The sequence below is a fragment of the Typha angustifolia genome, chromosome 14, assembly GCF_048772165.1.
Source record: "Typha angustifolia cultivar Huaian chromosome 14, ASM4877216v1, whole genome shotgun sequence".
In the NCBI taxonomy this organism is placed as follows: domain Eukaryota; kingdom Viridiplantae; phylum Streptophyta; class Magnoliopsida; order Poales; family Typhaceae; genus Typha; species Typha angustifolia.
This window is the reverse complement of record NC_133252.1, coordinates 1,655,603-1,668,854: the sequence shown is the minus strand read 5'-3', so window position 1 is coordinate 1,668,854 and position 13,252 is coordinate 1,655,603. Positions and strand designations below refer to the sequence as shown.

At 37.7% G+C, this 13,252-nt stretch overlaps 3 protein-coding genes across 4 annotated transcripts; all 3 read right to left on the bottom strand.

Annotated features, from left to right (window-relative positions):
- Window positions 1-2,817: 2,817 nt before the first annotated feature.
- LOC140776013 (uncharacterized) lies at window positions 2,818-4,134 on the bottom strand. Its single transcript, XM_073119549.1, has one exon. It carries the CDS (start codon window positions 4,054-4,056, stop codon window positions 2,998-3,000), a length of 1,059 nt encoding a protein of 352 aa, XP_072975650.1. The 5' UTR covers window positions 4,057-4,134; the 3' UTR covers window positions 2,818-2,997.
- A 1,796-nt stretch (window positions 4,135-5,930) lies between these two features.
- LOC140776793 (uncharacterized) lies at window positions 5,931-10,265 on the bottom strand. 2 transcript variants are annotated; one of them, XM_073120649.1, is made up of 6 exons: window positions 9,983-10,265; window positions 9,538-9,760; window positions 9,365-9,423; window positions 7,521-9,266; window positions 6,908-7,049; window positions 5,931-6,826 (listed from the first exon to the last, which is right to left on the bottom strand). In XM_073120649.1, the coding sequence occupies exons 2-6, from the start codon at window positions 9,686-9,688 to the stop codon at window positions 6,162-6,164; spliced, it is 2,763 nt and encodes a 920-aa protein (XP_072976750.1). In that variant the 5' UTR covers window positions 9,689-9,760; window positions 9,983-10,265; the 3' UTR covers window positions 5,931-6,161. The 2 variants fall into 2 exon arrangements, with proteins under 2 accessions (XP_072976750.1, XP_072976751.1); XM_073120650.1 differs by having other exon boundaries at window positions 10,082-10,265.
- Window positions 10,266-11,149: 884 nt separating this feature from the next.
- LOC140776795 (uncharacterized) lies at window positions 11,150-11,952 on the bottom strand. Its single transcript, XM_073120651.1, has one exon. It carries the CDS (start codon window positions 11,836-11,838, stop codon window positions 11,338-11,340), a length of 501 nt encoding a protein of 166 aa, XP_072976752.1. The 5' UTR covers window positions 11,839-11,952; the 3' UTR covers window positions 11,150-11,337.
- Between the last annotated feature and the right edge of the window lie 1,300 nt (window positions 11,953-13,252).

Here is a 13,252-nt window from a genome sequence, read left to right as displayed (position 1 = left end):
ATTGCGTGATGGAATTACAAAACAAAGCATGATATGTTAACTAATAACTACGAATTATTCTCAATAATAGTAAACTATTAATTAATGACTACAAATTTTTTTTAACATATTGATAGCTAGAAATGTGAAAGCTATAGAATTCATAAACTTGACTACAGCTTACCAATTAAAAATTATATAGATTTTTAATTAATATAGACTATATACTTGTCCAATCAACTTAATGACTAAGATTAGCAGATATAATTAAGAATTATGCTTTACTATGAGAGAGATTACTAGTTCAATGCTATGCGTCAATGCATATATTTCAAAAAAATAGGCACTTAAAAGAGGCTGCTATGTAGAATGCGTGCACATGAACTATGCAGGATGTACAGCCTCTTTTGCAGAATCCCTGGGCTAAAAGACTTGAAAGAAATTTTACCTTACAATGTAAGAATAGAATATCTCCCGCATCTATCATGTGAGAAGTGGTACAGGAATCATTTGGAATTAGCATTATCTTGGAAGGTGGTCAAATAATAAGATTAAGAAGTGGAGTGGAAACTAAATTTAACAACAGTTAGTTTACCTTTGAGATTAGAAGAATATGTAAGCAAAGATGGGTTTCCACTATTCCATACAATGGTTTATCCAGCCCAATCTACAATTATTTATATTACATTCGGCCCAAAACTATTTATTTCAAGCCTAAGTCGGCCCATGAAAGCATGATGCAATTAAATCTAATTTCCCAATGACAATTTAATGCCCACCATTTGTTCACCAATTTTTCTAAATTATTTTTTTAAACAAAGACTAAATGATAGCTATACCTCTTGTGTCAAGTGATATCATGGTGGTCGTCACTCTAATATTAATAATAATAATATTATTATTATTATTATTATCACACTTGATCTTAGAAAGTATTTAGATTGAATAAGACTAAATTCACATTTGTTAAAAATGATTTATATTTCAACCTTGTAAAATAATTGTGTCAATTACACTACGTACGAACAATTTGGTAGATGACACGAACATTGCACCAGAAGTGGGTCCAATCCAATCACTTCGAGTCAGCTCAAATGACCTAAATTGTCGTTCCTGGGGCACAAACCAAACAAACATTTGATAGACCCCATGCGACTCATCTCCAATCTAACATTACTAATAACAACAATTCTCATTTATGAGTCCGACCATCAAATTCGTGACAACACATCAAGCTGTATTTTAAAGATAATAATGATTGAAGAATAGATAGGTCCCTCGTCACTAATGCTTGCACATTTATGCAGTCTTAGCTATAGTGCTTAATTAATGTGTTGTCACGTATCCAATTATCTATTTAGATGGTCTAGGCCCTACTTCAACTTAAACATCATATAAAAAAAAACTAGAGCAATCATTGTTCCTTCTAATAATTTATACGGATGATTAAACTTAGACCTTCTAAATTGATGCTAAGTTAATAATTTACATGAACTTTTTTTTTTGGCACATTGCTTGTATTAACTATGTAAATTTTCTTAATATTTCTTCGATTAATTGTCCTTTATGCTCCGTTTTTTTTAAAGAATTTTATAACTAGACCCTAACGAGTATCAAATCAGTAAAGTTATATAAACTATAAATTTGAGTTGGGCATCAAGAGTTCTATTACAAGCTAAAGAAAGAAGCCATGGGACCTCTTGGGCTACCCTCTTCTCTTTGCTACGTCTCTTTCACTAGAACTAGAAGTGAACCTCTTGCACTTGATTATCGACTAGTATATGTTTTTGAGAAGGCGATGCTTCACTAATTGTCACTATTTAAGGTGGGTCAAAGCCATTTATGATTGCATGTCCTCACTCGTAGTAATTTGTACTTAGAGGAGAGGGGAAGAAGAAATCAAATTAGTTTATGAAGGGAATCTATTTAATGCCCTATAGGGACTGGTTGGAAGTATGCTTACAAGAGTCTATTTTGCTGTGTTTGATTGCGAGTTGGGCGTTAGATTTAGTGCAATCATCATGCAGTGATCTGGTAAGTGATAGCTAAGTATAGGATAATATATACAGAGCAAAATTAAAACACAATTTGTAACATAGTTTTGGTTGATTGAGAATCATTTAGAAAAAATTTAGATTTATATTTATCATAATAATAAGGTTTTTCTTTATAAAATTCAGAAGCACATAGTGATACAAAGTAAAAATAATTTTTATCATCAAACCTTATTTAATAGTCATAATAGTAATAATTATTATTTTGTTTAGGTAGTGGGTATAGAATGGATTACTGTATTGTTGTTAATGAAAACAAGTGGATTAGTGGGTGAAATAGCTTATTAAGCTTCATGCTAGAAGACATCAAGACCTAACAATCAATATTCGAATAATAAATGAGAGAGAGTACCAACATCAATCAAGATGGACATTTTGGGAAATCTAGGAACAAAGTGCATCGAGATACGCGCTGGTATGGTTGGGAATTGGAACTATAATAATAATAATAGGGTATAGCTTAGAGGAGACCCAAAAGATATGAGGTTTGACCTAGAGATATGTTGAGCAAAATAATTAAATAATTATTTGGCCTCTTAAACTAAGCCCAAATAAAAAGGAGGGATGAATTAATTATGACCTTGTAATGAGACAAACTTCCGACACGGCACGTGCCCGTGTAGTCGCTTTCACATGTGCAGCTCAATAATTAATTATTTCCGTAACACCCAGATGGTACGATTAATTAACAACTCAACAACGCGGTATGGGGAGATTAATAAGGGGTTTTTATTTTATTTAGAGGTACTGATATGCAAAAATTTTATAATAATAATAATAATAATAATACAACAAGCAAATTATTCTTGCATTTCTTCACAAAAAGAAACTACACTTTTCCTCAATCTCTGAAAGTAAAACAGAGATCGGAAGTGGGACTTAAATCTATACAAATCTCACGTAATGGAGCGGTTTCTACGATTCGATAGTAGTTGTGGAGGAGCGTGGGAGGAGGGAGTTGCTTTTACCTGGAGGAGACGGGATTCAGGGTTTTGGCGAACCCATTGAAGGCGCCGTAGCTTTTGGAGCTGAAACCTAGACAGCCGAGGAGACCTTGCCGGTACGGCAGGAACGTCCTCCGCCGCATCTCTTCCGCCTGAGCTCGGTTCGTCGTGTAGAGCCGCTCATGAGCCGATGGCCGCTTCGCCGGCGCCGTCGACGAGGAGGAGGAGGTCGTCCTCTTGCTCCTTTGCTTCGGAGTCTGAGATGAGGGTTTGGGCTTGTCTTTGGAGGAGGGAGAGAAGGAAATGGAGTACCAGAACTTATCCTTTGTGATGCTTCTCTCTCTACCTTCGCTCTTGCTGCGGTAGAGGAGATCCTTGAGAAAGATCCATCTCTTCGAGTTTCGCCCCGAGGAGGAGCGCGACGATGACGCAGAGGAGGAGGCGGTCGCCGTATCGGGTTGCTTCGGATCCGGTTCCGTGTCTAGACCCTTCGCCGGGGGCTCATCTTCCTCGTCCTCTCGCCACTGGCAGCGAGGGTTTCGAAGCGGAGACATGGATCTGGTCCTCCGGTGGATGGATCCGCTTCTTAGCCTCAGATCGCGGCCTCTCATGGCGGGTTCCTCGTCTTCCTCCTCCTCTGGATCGAGATCTAAGAGAGGAGCGAGGGATTGGGGACGTTGGAGGTGGGAGGAGAGCTTCATCGGTCTGATCTGACCGTTGAAGAAGATCTCGTCGGCGGAGACCATTGATCCGGCGGCGCTGCCGCCGGAGGAGGGGTATCTCGCCGAGAACTCGAACTCAATGTCTCCGGCGGAGGAGAACGAGGTCGAGATTGCGGCAGCGGAGTAGGGTGGGGAAGAGAGGATGAAGTGCATTGGGCTAGCCGGAGCGCTGAAGAAGTATCCTCCGGCCGCCGCAATGTTGCCTGCCCCGCCGCGGCCGGGACTGGAGGGGGCGGAGACGTAAGGGGTGGAGCACGAGCTGTCGATGTCGTCGCCATTACTTTGGTTTTCGAGCTCTGAGTGGCCTTCTCCACCATCTCCGCCTTCTCCGCCATTAATAGGGTTTTCGAGCTCCATGCCTTTTATAAGAGACAGGAGAAGGGAGGGAAGACGAGGAAGACGAAGCCGAGCGGAGGGAGTGGTATTTAAGGACACAACAAGGAGATGAGATAACTGTCACATAGCAAATAAGCCCCTCTCTTTGCTAATATTTATGTCAGGTGCCATTAGTCTTAATTTTTACGTCCCCGTTTAAGATAACTTTCTTTATTGATAGGGGATTAACGTGACAGCATGATACGCTTTTGAAATTATAATAATTTGAAAATGCTATCCAATATATTCCATCTTAATTCTTTTACTTAAGTTCTACTAGTGAGAACCTTCATTAATTTTTTTTTTGGTTAAAAAATATTAAGTTTAAAGAAAGAAAATTACGTGAAGAGAAATAATATACCTGGGAAAATAGCTTTGTTTGCAAAAGAGCCCGTTCAAAATTAATAGCAAAATATATTAAAAAAAAACGTCAATTCGAGGTCGACAGTGAAATGTTTTGAAGCACGAAAACGCAACGTGAAATGTCTAGTGGTAGTGACAACAGCGGGCCGAAAGAGAAAAGAAATGCTGCATTAAAGACAAAAAGAAAAGGAAACGTCACTGCAAAAGAGAAATATAATAATTTATATCGAGAAATTAAATAAGGGGACGGGCGTAACGCCGTAATCGCCGTCTGGGTGATAATTAGTTCATTTATCTCCATAATAAATTAGAAAAAGGGGACGCCGTAACGCCGTAATCGCCGTCTCTCGAGGATGGCGTGATAATTATTTTATTTATCTCCGTAATATCCTGCAAGTGGGTTGCTGGGAGACTTTTATTCGACCATGCTTCATCGGCTTCCACGTGTTAGGTTGCAATAAATATATACATATTAAATAGTTTATTCTCTTCTATATTATCTAAGTCAACCTTCTCGCTCTTTTACTTTTACGGGAGTAGAATTCCAAGATCAGCTGCTTGGCCTCAAACAGCTTCCTTTGCTTCTCGATGATGTGTCCATGATTTATCTTATGGTAGTTAAAAAAGATTGTTAGATCATGTTGTAACAGATAAAAATTTCCATCAAATAATAGTTGTGCAAATGCTCGAGTCAAATTAAATCATACTTTTTTTGTAGAAGTAATTTAGTGTTTTTAGATCTCACTATAGAATTAAGTGTCTTAAATTATTTAATTTTATAAGATTAAATTAAAATCAGGCTAAACCACTCTTAATTGACTCAAAACAGTAACCTACAAGCTAACCCCTGAAGTATTTGAAATGAATATAGAAACCACTAATTTACCATCATCTTCCCAAAGGAAAAGAAGAAAAAGAAAAAAGAATTCCAGCGAAGCGAATCTAGAACTCCCAATGTTGAGGGTATTATGGGGAAGAAAATGTCGTGCATGGGGGTGAAGTGAGTGGAAAGAGAGTTGCACGTTGGGGCACTATGATATGATGCTGACCTTTTTGCACGACTTCCAAAGATTTCAATTATTTTTCTTCTGGCAAAGGAGACTTTTTTCTGCATCCCTCCACCCATAAAACTACGCAGTAGCTTTATGTAATGTATTCGTGTTTGCCGAATAGTGGAGTTTGTTAAATATATTCATCTTAGTTTTTGTCGATCGTTGATGAAATTTGTTGCATATGGACTTCTCCCTTGGAGAAAAACATCTTGAAAAAAGAATAGGTTTCATTTTTTATTTTTTTTCTTTTCGGTGTATATATATCATTACAGTAAGAAATTGGCATGCATCATAAACTTTCTTATGGATTGATTAAAAAGGGCATCTATGGAGTAATTATATATGTCAAGGTTGACTCAAATGTATACCTTTGAACTCAAATTACAGATGTCAGAGTAGTTAATAGCCATATTCTTCAAGTAGTTGGTTTCCTCTTAAACTGATATATTGTAGAAGGGAGAGAGCAAAGAATGCTTCTACATTTCTAGAAAGAATACAAGAAGAAATTTGAGATGCTTTCTGCTGTTTTCATCTATAAAGAACTGGAAGTCGAGCATTCTACATAATTTCAGGTAGTATTTGTATGTACAATTGATAGACATGGCCAACAAAACTGATACTGTGGCAGCAAATATGGAGTATCAACTATTCGACAAACAGTAGGGAGGATTGTTAAACTCTGGTGCAGATATCACCAAGCATTTCATCAATTAAAGAGCTCAATACCTCCTCTGCGGTATCCACACCTGTCTCAAATGCTTCTATCCGAAAATCCAGCCATGTCCCCAATTGAGTGCTCATTTCATTGTCCACAAGATCATCTACCATCCACTCTCCCATGCTCTTCCACCCTGTGATCACATCCCAGAATTCCATTGCTAGATCCTTTCCTGTGATCATCATCATTCCTTTGGCCCATGATTTGTATCCTGCCTGGAAATAAATGCAACATTTCAAATCGAGGCATTCTTTAACACAATCAAACAACAACCTCCTATTATAGCAGTCAGCGAGTTCATTTTCATGTTTATTTCTGTTTCTGTTGATTTGTAATCTGTCAAAGAGTAGAGGATCCAAAGTGGTACTCGCTTGATTTATGATGCATGAGCTTAGTTTATCAGTGGCAGATAATATATCTCTGATGTACTCCAGTTCTTCTGGCATGCTTCTTTTGGACTGGCACATGTCACTAATATTGAGCACATTTGAATTCCCAGTGAAAGCAAAGGAGGCCAAATTTGATAAAATCACTTCAGATTCAGTTGCCGATGTTTTGGTCAAGTAAGTACAGCCAACAATGTCAGGAACTTGGAGGGATGACGAATACATCTTGCTCCCTAGCAAGAAGGTAATTTTTTGTGAGAAGTAGCAATAACCATACTGAAATATTATATATATTTTTGTACATCATGGTTTACCATCAGTACTCCCCGAACTCTCAGGTGAGTGGCAACTTCCAGTAGAAAAAGATAAATCAAGTGTAGATAGCGGACTCCGGTGTTGGTGGTCCATTTCCTTTTGTGAGTTACTGCTACCACTACATTCTCCATCTTCTTCTACCTGAGAGTTTTTTTGGAGCAGTTTGCCATCATCAATTCAGTTTGCCTCATATTATGTCTAAATGCTTGGGTTTTCATCTCTTTGATAAGACACTATTCATAGTTATAGATTGTCTATGATTCAACAAAAGGAACCTTATATCATATAATAGGACAAGAAAAGAGTATTACTATAATTGGGTTTTTTGTTTGCTCGAAAACAAATCATTTTTCTTTCCCAATAGCGTATGTACAATGTTTGTTTATAATACCATCCCTACCATATTTTCTCATTGTAAACTATCAAGGCAAATCCACAGTCTCCCACTTGCCCATGCATGGTGGCTCTGCTTCATATTTTAAAATTTTCTAAACCGGGACAATAAGTTTCTTACCCTACATTGACCTTTACGAAAAAACAGAAAGTATAATAGTATTACAACAGCATAGAATAATGTAGATGTTAAAGAAGTAATAGGAAAGAACAACATACGTGTAAGTTGTTCCTCATTCCAAGCACCTGGCTGTTCTTCGAAGAAAGGCAAGAGGCACCACCAGATTTTTCTTTACAAGATCTACCTTTAGATTTCCCACTTCCAGCATCTCCACAAACAAAGATAGAAGATTGTGGTTCTTTAACAGTTGAACAGGTAAAGCTACTAACCTTGATGAAATTATGGGATGGCTCAACCTTAGATGTTACTTCCAGCAACTTCTGTTCTAAAAGATGGCTCAAAGCATCACCAGTAATAACATTCAATCCAATTGATGCTGATCTTTTACCTTTCATATCAATGGAGTTCTTTTCACTCTGAGCATCAAAATGGTAATAGTTTTTGCTTCTATTCAGGTTCAGTTTCTCGACCACATCAGAGGATGACTGTGTTCGACCTGACTGTTCAGTCAATGGCGAGGTGAATGTAAATGATACAACATCCGTAGCATCTTTGTTATTCTTGTTCCATGTTGTATGCTCGTTTGTCACAACATTAAGTTGATTATCTAGTTCGTGTCTGTTCACAAACTTATCGTCCACAAAGGCATTCTTCTCATTGCTGAAGCTCCTGTCTATCAACCTTTTCTTTTGGGGAAAGTCCTTAGTACTAGATAATGACACGTCGTCAGAGATCTCAACAACATCTTTCCTGTGACTAACTCTAGAATTTGCAGAAAGTTTATTTATGCTCCTCTGCTTTCCAGAAGATGCATCTCCAGACATCACTTTTCTTCCTTGCTGACTAAAGGACTTGCTTGAAGCTAACTTTCCTCTGCTTAATGGGCAATTCTGTTTCTGGTTATTTTGTCTGAGGACACTGGAAGCACTGCTTAGCGACGTCTTTCTTTGTTGCTTATTCTTTTGACTGTTGGGTTGGCTCCTAAAAGGCTGGTTCAATTTACATTCATCATTATCTTTCTGGACTCCTGTATTCCTACAGGATGAGCTTAAGCTTTCTCTTCTTTGGACATTTACCTTTGCTTGGATTGCCAAAGAGATGGATTTTCCCTTACTTTTTGTGCTGCCTGCACTACTTTCATGAGAATATGGTGAAACCCTACTTATAACAATATCCGCTGCACTATTCCAAGTCTTATTCAGCTGTAGTCCTCTAGACAACCTGATATCAGTTGACTCAGTTGGTCTTCTGCTCAACTGTAGCAGCCTCTCGCAGGACTTCTCTTTTGGATCACAATCCTTTGTAGGAATTGAGCAGGACACAGATGAAGAAGCTTTGCCCTTACTACTAGATTGACGTCTTGGCTCAAGAATCTTTGCTGCTGCTTCCATTATTTGAGCTGCATTTTTCTTCGAGGTAAAACCAGGGTTTTTTATTGGTGAAAACAATTTATGATGTGTTACACGTGATTTAGCAAACCTTGGAGGTAATGCCTCTATCTGAAACCTCTCTATAGGGCTGCTTGGCATCTTTTGAGACCTCAACTCAACTGGCTTCATAGTAAAACCATCAGTTCTATGTCGCACACGATTAAACTGGCTGTTCATGCGAAATTCAGGACTTCCCTTAATGCCATTATTGTCGCAAAGATACCCCATGTCTAGAACAGGTGTGGCATAGGGTTCTAAACCACTTAATGTGGGCATGGAGTCTAAGCCCATAAGCCTGGCTACCACCCCTGGCACTTTACTCCCATTTCCTTCTTCATCAGTTACCGATGAAGCACAACTATAGTCGCTAATTCCCTTAATGCTTGATACTCCAACAATCTCCTCCTCATCAATCTTAGTAGTATAAGCATAAGCAGTGCATATATTCTCATCAGTAATTAACAAGAAACACTACTAAGATACTTTTAAGTAACACTAGCTAAATTACCCACCATTCGGAGCCTAGAAGTTGGCAAACTATCTTCACATTTCTTTCCTTGCTTTGTGCCCTCTGAAGACAATTAAAAGAGATAAAAAGAGAAGCTCTTGTGATGAAAAAGATATCATTTTGCATTATAAGAGGCGATGGTGTAGCCAAAAAAAAAGAAAAAAAAAGAAGATTTACCAGGTGAAACGGTTCCGTTTGAGAACAATTTCTTCCGTGACTTCCTATTCCAATCAAACAGATGAAAGATTCCACCACTCTTCGAGCTTCCCTTCTCTGCTCCCATTCTTACTTGTTCGGTGCACAGATCCAACCTTCTTGTCAACTGCATCACAATCTCTTCCCCATTTGTGAACAAAGTATACTAATCCGCTTGAGATTCACCAAAACAGTTAATTTGACCCTAGAATGACCAGAAAACAATCATATCTTAGGATCTAAAATATATACACAAGATTCCATCTTCCACAAAAAATTTAGCAACGAAATGTTATAACTACAGAATAAAAACTACACTGACTACCAGATAATACTTGAAGTATATTACAAAAAACCTAATTTTTTTATTCTTATCTCTTCATAGAAGCGGAAAAAAAAAACAGGAGCAAAGCAAACGAGCACGCACCCAGTAGCTACCGAATGATCGACCATCGGCCATATTCTCCAAAACCCTTACTGCAAAAAAAAAACCCCTCCCAGAAACCAAGCAAATCGAGAGGCATACCTCGTGGAATGGAGGGAGCCTTCATGCCTCCCCAGGTGATCCACCATTAATGGCTTACATTAGGTTTCTCCGAGCTAATGTCAGTGTGTCATTAATGGAGAGAGAGAGAGAGAGAGAGAGAGGAACAATAAATTAGTATAGCTGATATAAGTTGAAGAGAAACTAATATTTCACACCCCATATTTTCACAAATATTTATTCACATTTTAAATCCAACTTTTTTCTACGCTTTATTCAAACAAAACCCTCAACTAAGTACAACTAACAAAAAGGTGTCAAACGAAGAGTATTCTTTTACTCAAAAATATTTTATTCTATTAGTAGATCCGAATAATTTTCGACTATGAGCTTAAGCGTTAGATGGATTAGAAAAAGTTGTCCAACCCATAATTAATCAAACAAAATATTTAGTAAGAAAAAGATTAACTAAAAAAAAAAAAGAGAGGGTGTTTTTGAAAAACCGAATTTGGTTTAAAAGTAATATTCGGGGGAGCGGAGGGGAAAAGTGGAAGACGACGAACTAACGGCTCTTTCTGTCGACGAAGATTCGTTTCAAAATCCGAAGTCCGAACTGTCCTATCGGGGGATCGTTTGTCAGAGACACGCATATACCTCATTATGCGGTAAAGAAGGAATAATGCATGGTTGGTATTCCCTATTCCCCCCACTCCCACTCCCACTCCCCAGATTGTACAATCAGTCACTGATGATTTGGTGGAAAAAATATTAGATAATCATCGATAGAAAATAAATTTAATGTATTTTAATATAGTTTATTATATATATATAGTTCAGATGAAATAGAGAGTGATCGGATTTAAAGAGAGTTTGAGATCTGAATTTGAATTATAAAGCAAAGGGGTCAAAAAGTGAACCAAAAGTCCGCACACAAAGCTATATGAGGAGGTTTAATAACTTCGTCCCATGACATGAGGTTAGGGGCTGCCTTGGAGCAGGCAGTTTCCTGCTCCTGCGCGTGGCGAGCGTTGATTGGAAAGTTATATATCGGGGTCCACTGGGATAGACTAATTGCCAGCTGCTGATGTGATCGGGTGCCAGGGTGGCAGGTTGGGAGTGAGGTCAAACTTTAAGAACATGGCTATTGGATCTACTGACTCAAACCAACCCGCATCCATTCCATTCGGAATTCGGATCCGAATTCCGAATTTAGAAACTATAACCTCGTCATTACAAATATATGACGTATAAAACAGAACGAAAAAAAAATAGAGAATAAACCAAAAGACCAAATTTATCTAATCCGCACTTCTTTGAAGCATCTCATTGTATTGAATCTGCTCGTAAAACCTCGCGATGAATTCCTCCGCCCTCACGTCGATTCCATCTTCTTCTTCTTCTTCTTCTTCTTCTTCTTCTTCTTCTTCTTCTCTATTGTCGAGATGATCTTCTTCGCGTTTAAAGAAGCTAACATCGTCGTCGTCGTCGTCGTCGAAATAGAAGTCCTCCGCGGGGGTGATGCAGGGAATGCGCGGCAGCCTCATCGACGGCGTCTTGAATCGAAACGCAGGCGTCTCCTCGAAGGAGAATTCGCGTTCGCCGTAATGGACTCTATCCATGCGACGGTCACCAGCTCCGCCGGGCTTTAGTAATCTCTTGAGGAGAGCGGCCGAGGAGACGCGGAGATCGAAAAGTAGGTCTCTTTTGAACACTCCGCCCTTTCTTCCCCATAGCAACGCTAAGCGTAGTAGCCGCCATGCGCGGCCGGCAAACGTCGACGATTTCCTACTCTTCGCCATTAATTCGAGTGTATATAAGTTATTGCAGTGATAAGAGAGACAGAGAAAGAGAAGTTGTAGTAGTAGGGGAGAAGGATAGGAGGAATAGAGGGAGATGATTGATGAGAAGAATGGGATAGATGAAGGCTTTATATATAGATAGATATGTAATTAAGGAGATCGATGAAGAGAGAGAGAGAGTGGACACGGTTTGCTAATGACGCGGTAGGGACTTCATGTGTAGTTTCTATGATATGCCCTCTAGAGAACTTTACAAGAAGCATCCATTTGAAGCTAAGGAAATGACCATATTATCGTTGATTCTATCTCAAGCTTAACCTTTAAATTACTATTATTATTCATATATTTTCTCTGAACTTTCTCTCTGACACATAAATCTAATGAAAATAGTATTTAAATTATTTTTTATAGTTTAGAAGATTTCTATGTCACAAGAAAAAAGAGATATGTAAAAGTAGAGTAATTATTCAAAAGATTTAAATATAATTATTTTTTTATTTTATTAGAGTTTATTTATCTTACATTGAGGTCTAAGATTGCAATCTATGATCTAACATGAATGGTTGGATGCCTACTAATAATTCTTCTATAATTTTTCAGGTTAGGGCTAAAATATCTGCAATTAAAAGCAATATATAAGTTTTCAACATTAATAGACCCAAGGGTTACTTTCAATTTTGAATAAATTAATAAACTTTCATCCAAAGCCACTTCAATTAGCAGCAAATTGATGCAAAACTCTTGGAAATTTACGAGTAAAACAAAGCTTCAAGTGTAGTTCTGGTAAAGAAAAACAAATATACACACGGGTGTCGAGCATTCACGTTTAAAAACTAAATAAATAAAAGAACAAATGTAATCACTTGCGAGATGCTTTCCTTTTTCTATGCTTACTGATTGATGAATAATTAAGAGGACTTTCTTTGTACTTCTTAAGTTTATATATGTATATAAGAAGACCTTAGAAGTATAGTATTTGTGGCAGTGGGAACAAAACTTGTTCAGGTTTCAAACCGCGTAAAAGGAAGACATGTTACACATGTAGACCCACCTTTAAATTAATGAATCAGTGAAGAATCTCACTTCCTAACTCCTTTTAGATAGCTTACGTTAGGTATACGATGGTGATATAATTCAAATTTATTGGGCTTTCTGGTGACAACAATTAGAAGTATATAAGATTGCAGTCTGTTGCAACAATAACAACAACAAATGTTTCTTTCACCAGTTATGTTTTAAAATTTATATTTAACAAATATTATATATGGGTGTTGATCAATGTTTTACTTTTATTTTAGAAGAAAGTTACGAGTAAAATAATGATTTGATAATCTTTATAAACACTGTCAAGAGATGATAGATTTTTTATAATTTAAATTGTCAATATGGCCGGTGAATTATAAGCCTTTGTTTT